General features: G+C 38.5%; 1 protein-coding gene across 1 annotated transcript; it reads left to right on the top strand.

The window, feature by feature from the left end:
- Positions 1-4,360: 4,360 nt before the first annotated feature.
- On the top strand, positions 4,361-6,056 carry LOC141632243 (uncharacterized). The gene is made up of 3 exons (XM_074444805.1): positions 4,361-4,494; positions 5,420-5,703; positions 5,869-6,056. Exons 1-3 carry the CDS (start codon positions 4,361-4,363, stop codon positions 6,054-6,056), a joined length of 606 nt encoding a protein of 201 aa, XP_074300906.1.
- Positions 6,057-13,023: the final 6,967 nt, after the last annotated feature.

Here is a 13,023-nt window from a genome sequence, read left to right as displayed (position 1 = left end):
AGTTTCATCCTCTAGTTCAGAGTCAACTTCTTCGCTCTTTAAGGCCATACTCTTGTTTCGGCTTGGTTCAGCGTCATCTTTGTTAAGAGTAATTTCATGGGCCATGAGAGTACCGATGAGTTCTTTATAGGATAGGTTTTCAAGATCTCGTGATTCCTCCATTGCAGTGACTTTAGCACGCCACTTCTTAGTAAGGCTCCTAAGAACCTTTCTAGCAATGTCCTCAGTACCGAATTTCCTACCTAGGTTTTTCAGTTCGTTTATGATGCTTGAAAACCTTGCGGACATACTATCTAAGGACTCATTAGGCTCCATAAAGAATAGCTCATATTTTTGCATAAGCAAATCTATTCGGTGCTTCCTAACAATGGAAGTACCTTCATAAGCTAGTTCAAGCCCATCCCATATCTCCTTGGCCGTAGAGCATGAAGAAAACCGATCAAACTCTGTATAAGTCATCCCGTTTTGCAGGAGACTTATTGCTTTGGAGTTCTTTTCGGCCTTCTTTTAATCGGCCTCGACATAGTCCTCTTCTTTCTTTTCATAGGCAGTGCCTTCCTCGGATGCTACAAGAATTTTGTGCTGTCCGTTTTGGATAATCCTCCAGCACTCCCAATCGTGACCTTTCACATAGTGAGTCATCATGTTTTTCCACAATCCACAATTCTTCCCATCAAAGACGGGACACTTGAGATATTTGGAATCCATTTATCACGTGATAGGCAGCGGAATATAAAACGATAGGATAAATAAAAACAAGATAGATCAGCTTCTTTGCGGTTAGGCAATCAAGAGCACGAGGCTCTGATACCAATTGAAGAGTCTATCGATCCGAAATACTCAAGAGAGGGGGGGTGGGGTGAATTGAGGATTTAAAACTTTTTGAAAGCTTTTTCGATTGTATGAATGTAATTGAATATTTAAAGTTTATTGATTAAACTTTTAACTAATCAACTAATGAAAGTAAAACAAAATAAACAAGCGAACGAAAGAGAAGAGACACACGGTTTTTGAAGTGGTTCAGTTTCACAAGTCGAAACCTACGTCCACTATTCTCGATTAATAAATTTAGTACCTTTCTACGGATTACAAATTTACTAACCCAACTCGTACAACTAACTCTAGCAGTAACTCAATGAGTACCGTTAAATACTCGAGTGACTAACTTACGCTAATTAGAAAGCACTAATGATTCTTGCAAAGGTTCACGTTAATGAACAAGTAAGAAATCAAATAAGCACTATTATCTTATAACGATAACTTAACAAATGAATATACGAGTTTAAAACACACGACCTTTCAAAAATAACAAAACGGTTTTCTGCTTTGAAACACACGATTTTGCTTTGTAAAAATAAGATCATTTTTTATGCTTAAGGTCTCTAAATTAAATGTTGCAAAGAGCAAAGTATTTATAGGAAGGAAAGAGCAAGGCAATTCGGTTTTTAGAAACCCTAATGGGCGAATAATATGAGATATGTTAACAAATCATATCTTCTATTATTTCTTTCCTAAAAGCCTAAAAGATAATAAAGAATATTCCAAAAGATATAATATAATTTATTCAATTATTATCTTTACTATAAATTCTAAGATATGATAAGATTTTCTATAACTAGAATATCTTTTATCATAAATATATTAAGTAAGATATATAAGATATGTAAAGATATTATTAAGGAATAAAATCTTTACCAAATACACCTTAGGATACACGAGATGTCACGACTCATATGCCTCGTGACTCGTGCAAACCCTAGCTAAATATATGGGTTAGAATTTAGGTTTTAAGGGAGGCTTTGTTGAAATCCTAATTAGTAGCATGGTCCAACTCATAAGTTGACCCAACATGACTACTAGTCAACGTTCAACATAAAACCGAACTCCGCACTAAATCGGGCTTTATTAAATAAATACTTTTATCAAAACATTTAAAATAAATTTTAAACAAATTTCAAAACAATTTTGAAACATTATATGTCGTGTATAATAAACTCAGCATTTCAATGTTATAGTAAGAGAGCTATGACATTGAGCTCCTTTACTAGTAATGTTATAGCTGCAAAGTTATAACTTTACTAAATCAAGAAACTCATTTTTGGTTATCATTACGAGATAATCACCTCTACTATTCTAATCTTCAAGGAGATCTTTGAGTATAGGCTACGTCATCATCCAAGCTTGATTAATCTTTAGACGGACTTCGTCTTCACATAAATCTTGAATGAATCTTCACATCGTTTGATCTTGAATTGAGGCTTGACTCTTATATACTTCCATCACAACTTTCTTTGTTGTTTGTATTAGATAAATCGAAACTAAAGACTTAGACAAACGATTACGCGCAACAAATATATAAATTATAAAGCACCTTGACATCATCAAAACATAAACATATATACTATATGGTTCAACATGACCCATACCCGAAAGTGACCCGACCCGAAATGGCCCGACAATAGGTGACCCGTAATTGATCCAAAACCCGAAATGACCGGACCCGACCCAACCCGACCTGAAATGACTCGACCCATACCCGATTCGATTGACCCATTTGCCACCTCTACTTGCACTATTGGCTCGTCTAAATTTGAAAAATGCATACTAGACTTAGGGGCTTCCATTAATGTCATACCTAAATCTGTGTATGAGTCTTTACATGGTGGGAAATTGGTCGAAACTGATGTCATGATCCAATTAGCTGATAGATCATATGCATACCCATTAGGTGTTCTAGAAGATGTTCTTGTTCAAGTGGGTGACTTAATTTTTCCTGCTGATTTTTATATTCTTGATATGGCTGATTCTCGTGATTTGACTAATGTACCATTGCTGCTAGGTAGGCCTTTTCTTAAAACTTCATGAGCTAAAATTGATGTGCATAATGGTATTTTAACAATGGAATTTGATGGTGAAGTTATGACATTTAACATTTTCGATGCTATAAAGTATTCTGATAAAATTGGCAGTGTGTGCTGTTGATTACATTGATGTTATTGATTGGATTGCACAGCAAGTTTTTGAAGATGACCATGCTACTAATCTGTCTGATATGACAGGAACTCTTGTACCCACTTCTGATATAGTGAACCTTAATTTCGTTGATTCTAGTAAGGACTCTACTAAACTTTCCTTACCCCCATCGAGTCAAAAACTTGTTCCATCTGTTATTAAAGCACCTGAACTTGAACTAAAACCTCTTTCTGCTAATTTAAAATAACCTTTTCTTGGTGAAAATGAAACATTGCCTGTAATTATTTCTAGTTCACTTTCAGAGAAGCAGGAAGAGAAATTGTTAAATGTGCTTAAAGAACATAAACAAGCTATAGGATGGACTTTAGCTGACATAAAAGGTATAAGTCCCACTCTTTGCATGCATAGAATATTCTTAGAGAAGGATGCTAAACCTTCTAGGGAACCACAACATAGATTAAATCCTGCAATGTTAGAGGTCGTTATAAAGGAAATGGTAAAATGGAGAGATGCTGGAGTTATATATCCTATTTCTGATTCTGAGTGGGTTAGTCCTATTCATGTCATCCCAAAGAAATCGGGTATAACTGTGGTAGAAAATAATAAGGGTGACCTTGTACCTACAAGAGTATCTAATGGGTGGAGGGTGTGTATAGATTACAGGAAACTTAATAAGGCCACTAGAAAGAACCATTTCCCATTACCTTTCATTGATCAGATGCTAGAAAAATTGGATGGAAAATCTTATTTTTGTTTTCTAGATGATGATTCAGGTTATACCCAAGTACCCATAGCACTCGAAGACCAAGAAAAGACCACTTTCACAGGCCCCTTTGGTACTTATGCCTTTAGAAGAATGCCCGTTGGCCTGTGCAATGCACCTGGAACTTTTCAGAGGTGTATGATGAGTAGATTCTCTAAATTAAGTGATAACTGTTTAGAAGTATTTAGGGATGACTTTACTATTTTTGGTGACTCTTTTGATTTTTGTCTACATAATTTATCACTTGTGCTGAAAAGATGCATTGAAACGAACCTTGTTTTAAACTTTGAAAAGTGTCATTTTATGGTCAAACAAGGAGTCGTCTTGGGTCATATTTTGAGTTCTAAAGTTTTAGAAGTAGACAAAGCAAAAATAGATGTCATAAGTTCTCTGCCATACCCGACTTGTGTGCGAGAGATTAGATCTTTCTTAGGTCACGCGGGGTTTTACAGACACTTCATTAAAGATTTTTCGAAAATTTTATCCCCGTTGTGTTCTTTACTTGCTAAAGATGTTGCCTTTGTGTTTGATGATGCATGTAAAGAGGCCTTTGACACTTTAAAAGACAGACTGGCCTCAGCCCCTGTTATGCGCCCACCTGACTAGAATTTACCTTTTGAAATTATGTGTGACGCTAGTGATAAAGAAGTAGGTGCAGTCCTTGGTCAAAAAGCTGATAAAGAGTCATATGTTATTCACTATGCTTCAAAATCACTAGATCCTGCTCAATGTAACTATACAGTTACTGAGAAAGAAATGTATGCTGTAATTTATGCGCTTGAAAATTTTAGACCATATTTGCTAGGCACTCACGTGATAGTCTATTCTGACCATTGGGCATTAAAATTTCTCCTAAAAAAAAGTCTCTAAACCACGATTGCTACGCTGGATGCTTTTATTACAAGAATTTGACCTAGAAATTAGAGATAAAAAGGGAGCTGAAAACCTAGTTGCTGAGTATTTGAGTAGAATAGTCCCTCAACAAGACTGACCTATGGTGACTGAGTTCTTCCCTGATGAACAATTGTATTCCTTGCGTCATAAAGCAATTCCATGGTATGCCGATATGGTAAATTACTTGGTAACTACTTCTTTTCCTTCCACATTGTCTACAGCACAGAGAGATAAAATAAGGAATGAATCAAAACATTTTATTTGGGATGATCCGTACCTATGGAAATGTTGTGGTGACAACATTATTAGGCGTTGTGTAAGTGAGTCTGAAGTTTATTCTATTCTAACATTCTACCATATCTTAGAAACAGGAGGTCACTTTGGTCCACAGCGCACAGCTCACAAGGTATTAGAGAGTGGTTTGTGCTGGCCAACATTGCATAACGATGCTTACGAGTTTTGCAAGGCCTGTGAGCGGTGTTAGAAAACAGGTAATTTGTCTAAGAGAGCTGAAATGCCTCAGGTGAGTATTTTGATCTGTGAGATTTTTGACGTATGGGGGATTGACTTCATGGGTCAATTTCCGTCTTCTTATGGATATTTATACATATTACTTGCGGTGGATTATGTTTCAAAGTGGGTTGAGGTTAAAGCTACTAAGATAGATGATAGTAAAACAGTTGATGAATTTGTGAAGAGTCGTATCTTTAATTGATTTGGAGATCGTGGTACCCATTTTTGCAATAAGACTTTAGGTACTTTATTGAGTAAGTATCATGTTATTCATAGGGTAGCCATAGCGTATCACCCCCAGACCGATGGTCAGGCTGAAGTATCAAACCGAGAGATAAAATCGATATTAGAAAAAATGGTTAAACCTGATAAGAAAGATTGGAGTTTAAGGATTGATGATGCAGTTTGGGCCTATAAAACTACTTATAAAACACCAATTGGAATGTCCCCTTATAGACTAGTTTTTGGTAAAGCGTGTCACTTACCTGTGGACCTTTTACACAAGTCTTTTTGGGCTGTCAAACAGTGTAATTTAGACTATGAGAAAGCTGGAATGGAGCGTATATTGTAGTTGCTAGAATTGGCGGAACTCAGGCTAGAATCTTATGAAAATGCTAGAAAATATTAAGAAAAGACCAAAGCTTTTCATGATAAGCATAGTTCTAATTCTTTCCATATTGGTCAGAAAGTATTGTTGTTTAATTCTCGTTTCAAGTTGTTTCCAGGTAAGCTGAAAACTAGGTGGCTTGGCCCTTTTGTTGTGATTAACATTTCTCCTCATGGTGCTATAGAATTAAAAGACTTGTATACAGATAAAGCTTTTAAAGTCAATGGTCACAGGTTGAAACCATTTCATGAGAATGTTGAGCTCATGGGCATGGAGGATATAATTCTGGAAGTTCCTGAATACTAAGTTCAAACTATCCCGAGCAACGACGTAAACCAAGACGCTTCTTGGGAGGCAACCCAAGTTTACTTATTTATTATTGTTTTGGATACGTGCATTTTATATAGTCTTTTTAAACTCTTTATGCACGTATTTCCATGCGATTCTCGTAGTTTTGTATTGCGAAATGCCCCGAATAGTCTACTTTGGTTTGCTTTGCTTTATTTGCAGGAACGGACCCGAAAGTAGCGGAATCATGCCTTTTTCTGGCCCTTAGCATGCATTTATGGAAATGGAAGAATTGAAGCAGAACTGCCTTTGCCTCAAGAAGCGTGAAGTGGTCTCGAAAGCTAACCAATGAAGTAAAGAGCTGTTTCAGTGGCATTCACCTCGATCGAAGGCTTTTGTTAGTCTTTCTATTCGATCGAGTAGATATGGGTGATGAGAAGACCTCGATCGAGACCCTTCTGTTCTCGATCGAGAATTGGTAGTTCGAGGTTCCTCGATCGAGTATGTTAAGTACTCGATCGAGAGGTTCTGCTGATGATTTGCTCGATCGAGGAGAATGAAGTTACTCGATCGAGAGGTCTTCTATTAGTACGCGAGATTTTATTTCGCGAGAACTTATTTATTATCTTAAGTTGTATGTTTAATAAATATCTTTCCTATATAAAGGAAAGACGTCATTTAGGTTTAGGTTATCTTTAATCTTTTATTAATCTCAGAATCCCTTAATCACTCTTAAGCATTCGGTTAGCAGACTCTTCTTCCCCTTGTTCTACGTTGTTTTGTTCTCTATTTTACGGATCTGAAACCCTTGTAATTTCTCTCTACTCTTTTCATTTAATTTAATTCTCTCTTTGCATATCTTTAATCCTTGTTTTTAATTTCTGTTTAAATTAGAGTTATTGTTAAGTTTATGTTATTTCATTTTTTCATCTTTATATCATGTTTCCTACTGCTTTATTTTCTGTTATCGTTTTATTTACCGTAATGAGTAGCTAATTCCTTTTATGCTAGGATTAGGGGAGCCATGGTAGTAAAGCAATAATGTTATAATTAGATTAGACGGTTTTAATTGTGAGAATTGATTTATAGCAATTTAATTGTAATCGTTTAGTTGAGTGCACGCTTCTAAACTAGTTAATCCGGTTAAATTCAGAACTAGATCGAGAGATTGGAATGAACAGACCTGTTATGAACAGTAGACTACACTAATGAGGGTGAAAGCTAAGTTAGTAGTATTTTAGGGCGGATAGCGGACCGAGAAGATCTTTTCTTTACCCTTCTCACATCAGACCGACTGACCTTACCATTAGCAGAATTGTGTGATACCATGGTGAACCGATATCCTAGCATTTCTCTCTTTATTTGATCTCATCTTATTTTTTTTACTATTTTTATTGCTCTCTTTCTCTGCTTTACATTTCGTTTAGTAGTTTAGAAAACAATTCAAATACCCCCAAATTGTTACCGTGACGGACTAGAATAAGAAGTAGATATAATAGCCTCCCTGTGGAGTACGATATCCGACTTACCTCTACTATATTATTTGAGCCGGTTGGTTTATTTTTGATAGGGTTGCGACAGCCGTGTCAAATTTTGGCACCGTTGTCGGGGAGGCAATTAGCCTATTTACTTGTCTATTTTCGTCCGTCTCAGTCTCAAGGATTTCTAATTCCTTGAGACAGTTCTTATTATTTTTCTTTCTTAGTTTTGTTTATGCCCAGGTCTAACAGGTTAGAATTAGTACCAGCTGATCCTGAACCGGAGCGGACTTTTCACTGTAGATAGAACTTATTGAGAAAGAATCGTCAAGAGGAAGCCTCTAGTACTTTTGAACCTGATCTTGAAAACTTTACATTTGCAGAAGACCAGTATTTAGAAGAAGACATTTCTATTTCTGCAACAGTTACTGAATCTGTGAAGATCCTAATATTGCGAGTCATTCCGAGCCTACAGCTGACTCCATTCCTAAAGGTTTTAATCTTGCAACGAAAGATGGAAATACATTTGATATTCGGCCATCTTACATTAATCTGGTTGAGAGAAACCTATACAGGGGAGTAGCTGGTGAGCACCCGAGGAAGCATATGGAGGTCTTTACAGATTAGTGTTCTACCATTCCCGCTACTAAGGGAGGGACACAAAACAAGATAAAGGAAGTCCTTTTTCCTTTCTCTCTTACTGATGGAGCCCGAGAGTGGCTAACTGATCTGGATAGGACTGCAGCTGGAATTACCTACTGGGAGACCTTGGCCCTTACTTTTTATAAGACATACTTTCCTCCACAAAGAACTAATGCATTGAGAGGGAAGATTACGAGTTTTAAACAAACTCCAGATGAGAATTTGTACGAAGCATGGGGTCGGTTTAAGAAGCTTGTTCGGTCTGTCCCACATCATGGTTTTAACCAGTGGTTTTTGTGCAACCAGTTCTATAATGGGTTGTACGATGACCACCGCGCTATTTTGGATGCTGCAGCCAATGGTCGATTTCAGAAAAACATTTGATGATGATAAGGGCTGGGGAATTATAGAAGAGATGGCCACCCATTGTGCTGAATATGGGAATCCTAGAAGCGGTATTAGAACGGTTTCTACTGATAATAGTGCACTTGTGGCTCAGCTGGAAGCCATGAATGCCAGATTTAATAAGTTTGAGTTGCAGGCCGCGGGGAATCAACAGACGGTTCATTTGTTGTCTAGATAAAAAACCGTATCATGTGAGAGATGTGGCGATAATGGTCATACTGCAGTAGAGTGCTTAGCTGAGAAGGAGCAAGTCTATGCCTTTCAACAATATAGGCAAGGAGGCTCCTATTACAACAACCAAACTGGAGTTCATCCTAACTTGAGATGGACTAGTCAAAATGTATTGAATCCAACACCTCCACCGCAACAACAAGGCTTTTAAAAGCCTCCATCTTTCCCACCGCCGCAACAAGGTGCCTCTTTTAGTGGCATGAGTGATATAGCCGAGTTGAAGTCGATGGTGTAAGCATTGACCATCCAATTGCAGAAAAGTGACCAAGCGAAAGATGCCTCCATTAAGTCACTTGAATCTCAAATGGCTCAATTGGCTACAAATCAAGCTTCGAGACAACCAGGTCATTTACCGTCACAATCCGACAAGAAACATCATAAGACGGTGAATCTGATCAACTTGAGGAGCGGTCTTTCCTATGAAGGACCCAAAATATTAGAAAAGAATGCTGAACTTTCTGACCCGGAAGTTGAAGTTACTTTGCAAGAAAGGTCGTCTTTTGACAAAAAAATGCTGAATCCAAGAGATATCCTCGATCGACTGATTTCTGGTGGTCGATCGAGGGACTATGCTGAAAACGTCCTCGATCGAGAGGGTGAAAGTTCTCGATCGAGCACAGAGGAAAAGACAGTTCTCGATCGAGTAGATCAAAGAGCTCGATCGAGCACTACTGTTGAGAAAGATACTCGATCGGGAGGTTCTATTGCTCGATCGAGTAATTCCAATGATGAACGTGATAATTTTTTGGCGAAGAAGAATGAAGGACTAGCTATCCCAATTACGGTCCCATTTCCGAGAAGATTGCAGAACAAGAAGATTGAGCAGCAATTTGGTAAGTTTGCCGAAATTTTGAAAAGTCTTCATGTTAATGTACCATTTGCTGAGTTACTAACCCAGGTACCCTCCTATATGAAGTTTATGAAAGATATTTTAACACGTAGGAGGCATATTAATGACCATGAGACGGTGGCTTTGACTGAAGCGGGCACTGGCCTAATTCAAAATAAGACCCCACCTAAGTTGTCTGGCCCGGGTAGTTTCTCTATACCATGTCATATTGGGACCCATTTCATTGACAATGCATTATGCGATTTGGGAGCTAGCGTGAGTGTCTTACCATTGTCTCTTGCTAAGAGACTTGGTTTAACAAAATTTCATTGTACTAATATGACCGTACAGATGGCCGACCGCACTTTATCACGGCCTTTAGGTGTCTTGGAGGACATAAATGTTAAGATCGGGAAGTTCTTTATTCCCGTCGATTTTGTAGTCTTGGATATCCCCGAGGACTCTTACACTCCTATTATTTTAGGACGACCATTTCTATTTACTGCTCGTACAGTAATAAATGTCGGGGGAAGACTTTGACTTTTCAGGTAGGTGATGAGGAGTTGACTTTCTATCAGTCTTCTAATACTCCTTATTTTAGTTGGAGTACTCATTCGAGTACTTGGTTGGTACTCGATCGAGTGTGTGTTACTCGACCGAGTGCACTTGACCGAGGAAACCGGGTCAGCAAGTTTGACGGTTTCTTTTATGGTTGGACCAAGGGTTTTGTTTATAAGGCTTGAGTCATTTCTAGTTCATTTTAACATCTCTAAAACCATATCTAAACCTAGAGGGAGGGACAGGAAGAGGAATTGTCGAGCCTTTCATTTGATTGAAGACTTCTCACCGATTTCAACCTGATTCGATTTCCCTGTTTGTAAGTCGGTTTCATTCAATTGTTTATACTGTTTTAAATTCTTCATCTTCGAAAAGATTGAAAAGAGAGTCCTATTTATTTGAAGTCTATTTGATGCATATCAAATGTCGTGGTCGGATTCTTTATGGTTTGTCCCAGGTGATTTATTTATGAACATGTCCCCGAAAAGTCCGTGAATCTGATTTGGTTGTGGAAAATGATTTGAAAACCTAATTTATATGTCGATTCAATTTTTAGGCTTTTTCATACATCATATTTGTAGAGTCTAGATGACAATAGGAATTGGAATTACTGAAAACTGATGTTTTAAATTCATTTTATGAATCAATACTTTTTATGCGACGGATTCTGTCAGCTTTTGGAAATCATTCTGAAAACCCTTGATAAGTTTAGAAATTGAGAAAAATACGTTAGATAGGATTTGTATCTAAGACTCATGGGGTTCCAATATAATTGGCCTTGCATCGATTCGCTTTTTCTGGAATTAGTTATGCATTTTATACCGAGTCTGTCATGTGCTGGAAAATCAGGAAAAGTCGTGTTTGTTCTTTAAGTTGATATTCCTATTAAGTTATGGTGAGTCTAGGTTATGCGCATGATTAATTGATTGAGTAGGTGGTAATTATACATAATTATGTTATGTAGGTGATGGATATGTGAAGGATCATAAGTGATTGCTTGTGTGTGCTTGGATTGCGAAAAGGTAGGGTTTTCCTACTCGATTTACTGTTTAATTGTTATAAGATTGTGTGGTAATTGTTGTACGATTGATTATCTACTGATTTTTGGTGTTGGAGTTGGTGTGGTTGTTGTGATGGTTGTTGATGATGTTTGCGAGGTGCGTCCCCGGCTGAGTGGAGTCACTTGCGGGAGTGGCTTCACGCCCTAGTTTTGCCCTCTGTGGAACCCGCCACAGGAAGGGATGTGCACATTAATGAACAAGGTTATCGCTCGTTGATGAACGGGGCTTTGGTGGGGATTGGCTGTGGTCCTCCACTGGCGGTGAGGATTATCTATTGCGATGGGTAATCTGGCAGGGCTACACACTCTAGTGTGTAGTCAGTTACTATGTGAGATCGGGAGTTGGAGGTGGATGATGATCAACAGTTTGTCTTTTGTACTTATCTTATTTTGATTATACAGTAACTGACCTCGTTGTTGTTTTATAAAATTTGTGGTGATCCATTCGGGGATGGTGAGCAGATTGTGACAGGTGATGATGTTCACTAGCTATGGGGGCCGTCATGGAGAGTCATCACTCGAGTCTAGCTTCCGCTATTAAAAGGTTTATCATTCAGTTTTAGTTGTTGAACATTAGTAACATGTACTTTGGTTTTTAGATTTTGGAACATGTAACCATTAATCGTTTATACTTTAATAATTGTGTTTTGGATTGGTAACTTTGATATACTAACCTCGGGCAACCGAGATGGTGACGGTCTCGCATGCTAGGTGTCACGGTCCGAAACTTTGAGTCGGGGCGTGACACGCACCTTTGTCTAAACACTTTGACAAGAATGAAAGCGAGAGCGTTAGGCACTAGTGTTTGTCAAGCACTAGGCACTCGTAATCGGTCTCGGGTTGTGGGTGTCGAAATCCTAGTCTCGATCGACACACACGGGCTTGTTAGAGAGGTGAAGGCAAGAGTCGTTCACAAGAAAGCAACAACAAGCAATAAGAAGGCTACTTGGTGGGAAGAAGATGTTTGATTGACTAGTACTCCCCAAAGAGGGAAATATGATAGTTTCATCCTGGTAGCAGGAGACATTGATTTTACAAGTTTAGTTCAGAATAGCGATATACCTATTTATGGAAAGAAAACTATTCTAACTATGCTAAACTAGGAAAGTAATTACTAAAAATATATAAGAGGAAATGAAACTACATAGCATAAATAAAACTAAGGGTTCGAAGTGTACGGATCATCACACTCTCCCCACCTAACTGTTCAGTCTCCCAACGCTGGAACTCTTCAAGTCTTCAAGGCTGGATTAGTCGGTTGATGTTGCTGGAAGTTGATTGGAACGGATGTTGGCGCGCTTGCTCTTGTTGCGGGTTGGATCTTCAGGATCTGGATGGTACGACTTCAAGCAGCTCACATGGAAGACCGGGTGACACTTCATCCAGGCAGGGCGGTCAAGCTTGTAAGCAACTTCCCCAATCCGCTTGATCACTTGGATGGGGCCTTCATACTTTCGCACCAGCCGCTTGTCTCTTCCTCTAAGAAATCTCATCTACTCCTTATTCAACTTCACCATGACCATGTTGCCTACCTTAAACTCTCTTGGCCTCCGGTTCGCATCTGCCCACTTCTTCATGCGGCAGGATGCCTTCTCCAAGTAAGCGCGAGCAATCTCAGCATTGATATTCCACTCTTTAGCAAACTCGTGAGCTTTCTTCGTCCGGCCACCATAAGAATATGCAACTGTGGGAGGCAATAATGGTTGTTGACCTGTGACAAGCTCAAACGGGCTCTTGTTAGAAGAGGAGCTCGTTTGAACATTAAAACAGAACTAGGCAACA

Source organism: Silene latifolia, chromosome Y (genome assembly GCF_048544455.1).
Source record: "Silene latifolia isolate original U9 population chromosome Y, ASM4854445v1, whole genome shotgun sequence".
Lineage (NCBI taxonomy): Eukaryota > Viridiplantae > Streptophyta > Magnoliopsida > Caryophyllales > Caryophyllaceae > Silene > Silene latifolia.
The sequence above is the reverse complement of the archived record's forward strand: the minus strand, read 5'-3'. Positions and strand labels throughout refer to the sequence as shown.